At 47.2% G+C, this 8,033-nt stretch overlaps 1 protein-coding gene across 1 annotated transcript in view; it reads left to right on the forward strand.

Moving 5' to 3' along the window:
* The window catches only part of LOC145414051 (uncharacterized), a 271,392-nt gene that overhangs the window by 263,223 nt on the left and 136 nt on the right, over nucleotides 1-8,033 (forward strand). Inside the window, exon 17 of the mRNA XM_080283614.1 lies at nucleotides 6,542-8,033. This exon is cut by the window's right edge and continues 136 nt beyond it. Coding sequence (XP_080139740.1) covers nucleotides 6,542-8,033 — 1,492 coding nt within the window. The remainder of the gene's footprint in view (nucleotides 1-6,541) is intronic.

The following is an 8,033-nucleotide window of genomic DNA, read 5'->3' on the forward strand; positions in this document are numbered from 1 at the left end:
ACTCCAGCAGCCAAGGCACAGTTTTAGTTCCTCACTCGATTCACTTGGGTGACGATTCCTTTCAGGAATGTTCGTTGCTCATCCATGATATCCTAGAACTTCAGCATGTTCCTGTTACCTCAGTTTTGTGCTTCAAACGTCCCCCTGTCAGCGACCGCACACGACTTACTAGGATTGCCCGGGTAGTGTTTAATTGCCTGACTCCCCCAGATTTTGTGATTATAGGAGGTGAATGACTTCCGGTGCGGAAGTCTCCACCAACCCCAGCTCAGTGCAGGTTGTGTTGGCGTTTCAGTCACCCTGCCAAGCACTGTCGATCCTCCCTTCATTACCCCCTCTGTGTCTCTCCTGATCATGATAGAAGTGAATGTCAGACTACCACTTGATGCTGCCCAAACTGTGCAGGTCCTCACATTGCCTTATATTGAGGGTGCCAGGTTTACAAGTTTAATTGTTAGGTCACCGCCATTAGCCGACAAACTGGTGTGTCCCTGCAAGCAGCCCGTTGCATGGCCCACAAACTTGGCTTCAGCCCTGGTCTGTCTTTAGCAGATGCCCTCCTGATGCCCAATGCCTCTACTGCTCCTGATCATACCCCTTGTACCCTTCCTACCCACTCTTCCCTTCCAGCCACTGGCCACCCCTCTCACCCTGTCTCTTTGCATAATTCATACTCCAGTCTCAATCCATTTACTCCCTCATCCTTAACTTCTGTCTATCCCTTTCCTGTTCCCATCCCTACCACACTTCGTCGCCATCAAAAACGGCCTAGGACCACCCCCAACACCAGTTCCTCCAGGGGAACATCCTCCCGATGGGCCCCCTTCCATTAAAAGGTCTTGTGATCATCTTCCTTCTACCTCACCAGTTCCCTCTCTGACTCCGCCTAGTGCTTCAGATTCCCTCACTGCCTCACCCGAAACACTTCCTAAGATTGAACAGCACCTACTCTCCTTTTGTTCCTCACCTCCTGCATCTTCTGCCTCCTACACGACCATGATCTCTGCAGAGATACATTGTGTACCTTCCTCTCTTCCACCTACCCCTGTCTCTCCCAGATCCAGCCCAACCCCAGACACCATCATCCTTCCCGTTGAATCCTTCCTAGATCCTGACCTTGAACCTCCTGCTACCTCCCCAGCCCCCACCCCACCCCCTCCTTTGCCCTCCCATATCCCTCTCCCATCCTTTTCTGCCCTCAGTCATGATGCTTCTGTTCCTCACCTACTCTTTCCCTCTCGGTCTCTTCCTCCAGTCCTCCTCCCACCCCTTCCGAACCCTCCCTCTCCTCCGTATCTACACCACAGGTGCGTGAATCCTTCTTTCATCCTCCTTGTTCCCTGTTGTCCTACCCTGTGCCTCCAGGCTATCAGCCTACCTCCTCTGTTCCACTCTCTGTACCTTCCTCTACCGCCTCCACATCCCATATCCCCACAAGAGTTACCAATCGATAACTTTTGACCTTTACATTCTCCGAGTCTTACGACCTGTTCTCGTTCTGGCCGATTTTTTTATTAATTTTGCTTTACTTTCCAACCAGACCTCGATCATCTTACCCTTCATTGGTTTTATTTTACACGATGGCTCCCATTATACAATAGAATGTCCGTAGTTTTACCACACATTGGCTAGACCTCCGGTTTTTAATTTCTCAGTATAACCCATCAATACTCTGCCTACAAGAGACACGCCTCCTCCCCCTCCCCCCGTTTTGTCTTATATCTGAGTCTACCCCATTCCCAGTATGATACCAATCTCCTAATACATGTTGATGTTCCTGTTCAAAAACCTTTCTGTTATGACTACTATCAAATGTGCCTTTGCCAGGATGCTTCTATCTCAGTGGATTACAGTGGTCTCACTGGATTTTTCCCCTTCAGTTCCTGTCAGTTTTAATGACCTCGATCGACTTTTAACTGACCTACCCTCTTCTGTCCTGCTTTTTGGTGATTTTAACTGTCGGAACCCCCGCTGGGGTGACTGTTTTAACTACACGTGGGTGCTCCTTGGAGGATTTCCTCCTTGCCCATGATTTTTACATTTTTAACTCTGGTTCCCCAACCCATTTTGACAGCCATACTCAAACTTTTTCAGCCATTGACCTATCCATCTGCAACCTCAACGATCTCCTTGGAGTTCACTTGGTTTACCCTGAATGACTACTGTGCCACGTACCATTTCCCAATCCTCCTAACCCCCCCGTCTTACTATTTGGTCCCCAGCCCTCCTCGATGGCACTTAGATAGGGCAGCTTGGGCGACCTTTATATCTCAGGCTGTTCCTCCCCTCCTCTTCCACTCTCCCATGATCCCACTGCTTTGCTTTCCAGTTTCCGTGCCTTTCTCCTTATGGCTGTCCGTGCCTCTATTCCGCATACCTCCTGTCCTGTGTCATCAGAATGTGTGCCATGGTGGAATGACCAATGCACTTCAGTTCTCCGGGTCAAGAGGGCCATGTGGAAGAGCTTCCGCGGGAAAAAGAGCGCTTTGTTGGAAGTCCAAGCTTTTATACTTTTTCAACAAGGTAATGCTCTCCTTCGCCGCACAATCCGTCAAGCAAAAAAGGACAGCTGGGTGTCATATGTCTCTACTATCACCTCGGACACCCCTGTTCCACGGATATGGTCCCGCATCAGGAAAATAGTGGGTAAACGGTCGCCTACCCCAACTCCAGTCCTCACCACCAATGATGGGGCCATAGGTGATGCCTTTCAGGTTGCCAATATTCTGGGTCACCACTTGAGCCAGATTAGCGGTGGGTCCCATCTCTCCCCTACATTTTTAACAACGAAAAGATGTTCAGAATGGACTCCCTTACAGTTCACACCGTCGTCAGATGCAGCGTACAATGCCCCTTTCTCTAGCTCGGAACTCAAAGCAGCTCTAACTGCTTGCAGCTCTATCTGTGAGGGACCTGATAGTATACATTACAACATGATAAAACATCTGTCCCAGACAGCCCTTCATTTTCTGCTCAGAATATATAATACTATATGGTCCTCTGGGAGCATCCCTAATGAATGGAGACAGGCCTTCCTTCTACCATTCCTTAAACCGGGGAAATCTGGGTCGTCCCGTGGAGATTATCGCCCTATTGCTCTTATTAGCTTTTTATGCAAACTGATGGAATGTACAGTAAATGCTCGGCTAATGTGGCATTTAGAATTGCATGGTACGATCTTCCCTTTGCAATATGGTTACCGCAAGGGGCGGAGTACTCAAGATCCCCTGCTGAGGCTAGCAACCTTCTTCTGACATGCCTTCGCTAACTCAAAAGTGGTCATAGCAGTGTTTTTTGATCCCGAGAAGGCTTCTGATACGGTCTGGAGATATTTCTTTCTCCGTGTCCTACAACACTCTGGAATTAATGGCGATATGGGTGTCTTTTTACAGAACTTTCTTTGTGACTGAACCTTCTGTGTACGTCTTCAGAATGTCTTATCCCGGTCTTATGTACAGCATGAGGGTGTCCCACAGGGATGTGTGCTTAGTACTATTCTTTTTATCCTTGCCATAAATGATATCGTTTCATCTCTCCCACATGGTGTTCGTGCTTCATTGTATGTAGATGATTTTGCTATGTATGCAGCTGGAGTGGATGTCTTGGCCTTACGAGCCTTACTTCAATCAGCTGTAGATGCCGCTGCAGCGTGGGCCACGGATCATGGCTTTAAATTCTCCCCCACGAAATCCTGTGCTATAACTTTTACGACTGTCATTCAATCCCTCAACCCCCTCCTACACTATATGATACTCCCGTCATATCATTTGTCAGCCTCTTTCTTGTCTTTGGTTCCCGCATCTCACTTCCCTCAGGACCTCCGCATCCCTCAGACTTCGGTTATTGCAAACTCTCAGTCGTGTCCTGGGGTGGAGACCATACAACTCTGCTCTGTCTCCATACTGTCTTAATTTTGTTGAAGATTGATTATGGCTGTCAGATTTATGCATCTGCCTTATCTTCCTCTCTTCAGTGCCTAGATTCTGTTCACCATCATGGCTTATGTCTGGCGTTGGGTGCTTTTCACTCCACCCTGGTTGCAAGCCTATGTCGAGTCAGGTATGCCTGTTCTGTCCACCAGACGTGACAAGCTAACACTCTGTTAGCACATTCGCCTTATTCAACACCCATCTGCAGGTTTCCTTTCCTCTGTTACGCACCTCTCCCTTCTTTTCCGCTCTCGTTAGCTTCATCTTTTCCATGTAGGGTCTCCAGTTTACTTGCATCCCTTTCTTTCCCCACTATTTCAGTTCTCCCTCTGTGAGGTTATACGTTCCTGCTGTAATGGGGTGTATAAAAGCCCGCGTTGCCCGGAGGTAGAGCGGGGATCCTCTCTTTGGCTCAATGGTAACCTGCGCGTGTATGAGGCGCGAGAGCCTGAGCCCAAATCCCGGCCAGGCTAGTGACTAATTTGTTCTTCTGTAGGCTCGGGTTTTGCTGTTCTTTTCCCAGACCATACCTATCAGATCTGCCTTCCACTAGTCGCCAGTATTTTCACTGCTGAACTACTGGCCATTTCACTTGCCCTTCGTGTTATGTACCGATCAACTTTACACACTTTTGTTATTTTCACAGATTCACCTAGTGCATTACCTGGTATTCGGTCTATTCTCCTGTTGGAGATACAGGAATAGTTGTTCTGTATTGCCACCAGATTGAAGTCTGTCTCCTTCTGTTGGGTCCTAACCCATGTTGGGATACCGGGTAATGAGAGGGTTGACTACCTGGCACATACAGCTGTCACCTCTCACCCTGTCACACCCCGTCCTGTTCCAGCAACTGATTATTTCCCGGTTGTTACCCGTCTCCTTGGCCAGCGGTGGCAAGCGGAATGGACGTCTACAACTGATAACAAACTCCGCACCATCACACATACTGTCACTTCATGGCAGTCATCCTCCCATCACAACAGGCATTGGGAAACAGCCCTAGCCCGTCTGCGCCTTGGCCACACACGGGTCACACATGGCTTTCTAATGTCAGGAGGCACTCCTTTGATCTGTCAGTGTTGCCAGGTTCCAATCACGATCCACCATCTTTTGCTTGAGTGCCCTCAGTTTCACGCTGTGTGCAGACGGACTCTGCCATTCCTTTAATCCCTTGGACATCCCCCTACCTTAACCGATCTTCTTGGTGAATCCCCTGTGTTTTCCATTACACACCTCTTCCTATCTCAAACCCATATTTTGTGTCACATTTAGCGTCTTCCCCTCCTTCCCCCCTACTTTTACTCCGCCGTAGCCTACCCGTCATTTTTTATGCAGCGGTTTTATTGCCGTATAGTCCTCCTGGGCTTGGTGCTAGTCTTTATTAATTATTATTATTATTATGTAGGGTGCACATTCCTGTCACTGTTGTCTGGTGGTGAAGTATGGTGGTTTGGTTGAGAGAGTTTTCCTTCTAACTGAGGAGCTGAGTAACAGAACAAGAAAATGTCACTTTGTAACTGGGGGGTATGTGGTTGAAGTTTGCAGATATTAAGAAGCCCATAAATGTGGAACCTGAGCAGTGTTCCAAATGACTATGTGCAGACTTAGAAAAAAATTGCATTATTGTTTGTATTTTCTTAAAGAAGTGTATTTCAAGGTATCCAGCACTTGCTGAAGTTGCAGTTTGGCTTAGAACATGTCAGTCCATACAGCTGAGCATGTCAGTCATCAATTTTGTGCAGACAAGAGCAACTGTCTGCCATAATGACACTTTTGGTTGTGATACCAGTACACTGTCACCACCAAGCATTGGCCATTAAAGGGTAAATTCAAAAGAAAGGTGCATGTATTAAGCTTTGAGCTGTATTGGCTGTGCAGTACCCAGCTACATGCATACTGCTGAAGTGTGTGGCTAAAGTGGGCCAGGTACCAAAACACTGGCAGCCAGCTCCAAGTGTCAGTCATAATGACCAATGCAAATGTATTAGATTTTGATCTTTGTTCCACAGCAAGCTTCACATTCATTCATTCCCTGTTAGTCTGTCAAGAACAATATGACTTTCATTCTTACACGCTGATACATTGTCTTTCTATTAATGAACTGCTCTCCTTGAACAAAGAGAATTTCGTAGCCTCACTAAACAATAAATCATGAAATTAGTATTACCATCACTTACATTTTTTTTTTTTTTTTTTTTTTTTTATAATAAGATGACTTTACAATCATCGCTCCCAGAACTGCCTTGCTTCGTTGGGCCACAATGTCAAAACAGCAGTGTATCCAGTGACGTATATAATTTAAGCAAAAACAGTTTTTTGTATCACTTGACAGTTGTTCATCATTCAGAATGACAGAAAATCATTTAGTCTCAACAGAGGTTTACCAAGATTATAGGTGGTTTTTAAAATGTTGGTTGGATAAATATTTTGGGGGATTGCAAAGCTCTAGATAACAGATACATCACTTCTTTCAAATTGATTCATATACAGTCAGTTCTTCACGTCTGCTATAAAAGTTGTTGAATTAGGCAAAAGCTGCAATTATTAAAATCCTGTGAACATTATCATTTTTGTCTGTTGTTCCTTGTGTGACATTGGTTGTTTATCCTCAGGTGGCGGTTGTCAAAGTATTCGGGAAGAAACCAGAGACAGTGAAGCATAAGAACCGTACTGTCAGACACAAGAACTCCAAGGTTCATCAGTACTCATCATCGGCAACAGCAAATGGCACCTCAGCGAATGGCACCACAACCAATGGTGCTACAGCAAATGGTACTACAGCTAATGGCACTGCAGTTAATGGCACAGCAACAAATGGAGCAGTAGCAAATGGTACAGGAGAGACTGCTACCAACCATGTTATTCATCCCACCCAGGTGCGACCTAACCTACCTTTCAAGAGAAAAGTTAATGAGGTTCGACGTGCGGCAACTAAAGCCAAACGAGCTGCAAAGAGTCAGCTCAGCCGACCACACAAAAAGTCCAGTCGACGACCTGAGGGAACTGTCACATCCCCAACTGACTCAGAGAAAAGTGGAGTTGGGTTAGGAGCAGTAGCTGTAGCAGGAGGAATGAAGGACCGCCTTTCAAGCAGGTTCTCCATTATTAGTTTCAAGACATTCAGGCCAAAATCACTTAGTCCAGACAAGCATAAAAGTAAAAGTCCAGACAAGAGAAAGTCTAAGAGCAGCAACAGTGATAAGAAGTCCAAATCAAAATCCAGCAAGAATCGACACCGCAGTCATAGCCCAGACAAAAAACGAAGAGTAACTGAGAGTCCAGATAAAAACAGGAAATCAAGGAGTCCAACAAAGCGAGGCAGCCTAGAGGATGAACGAAGGAAGTCTCGAAACAGATCAGTGAGCCCAGACAAGATGCGTCGGTCATCCAGCCCAGACAAAGCTCAGCGGCAGAAAGCCAGGAGTCCTGAGAAGCACCGCAGGGTTGGTGAGGGTAATTGGCTCATTAACAAGTTCCTGGCTGATGAGGAAAAAACAGCCAAACCAGTGGTCGATGGATCTTTGATGGGTTCGCTAAATGGATCACTGAGTTCAGTGAATGCTGTGCTGTGTGTAGGGGTTCCCAATGGCAGCCCTCAGATGTGCCCTGTCAGGAATGGTTCCACCCGTGCCCTCCTTACCTGTGATAGTAACAGGGCCAGTCCAATGCGGGGCTTTGTCAATGAGGCCTTTATCAGCTCCCCCCGTGGAGCTCGCACTCACAGCTCACTCAGGGTCACAAAGTCTGTTAGTCCAGAGGGCATAGATATAGACTTTGGTGCCAGTAAATACCGTCGGTCTATAAGTATGGAAGCATACAACAGGCCACTACCAAGTAGTCCAGACAAGAGGAAGCGGTCTGTTTTGGATGAGGGCTTAAGTCCAGACAAGAGGCGGCGCTTTAGTAGTCCAGAGAAGACTCAGCGTGCTCCTAGCCCAGGGAGAGAGCGGCGGGTGACGTGCCCAGAACGACGGCGACGCACTCCTGATAGTGAGCAACGCCGTGCCTCAGCTTCACCACCTTCCTCTTACACCTCGGTGCCAGAGCGTCTGCGGGAGAAATTGTCACTTATCACTGCCAGTCCCTCAGGCAGTGTGGCCTCTA

The sequence above is a fragment of the Coenobita brevimanus genome, chromosome 98 (genome assembly GCF_032717465.1).
Source record: "Coenobita brevimanus isolate Jiangsu-jjx chromosome 98, ASM3271746v2, whole genome shotgun sequence".
Taxonomy (NCBI): domain Eukaryota; kingdom Metazoa; phylum Arthropoda; class Malacostraca; order Decapoda; family Coenobitidae; genus Coenobita; species Coenobita brevimanus.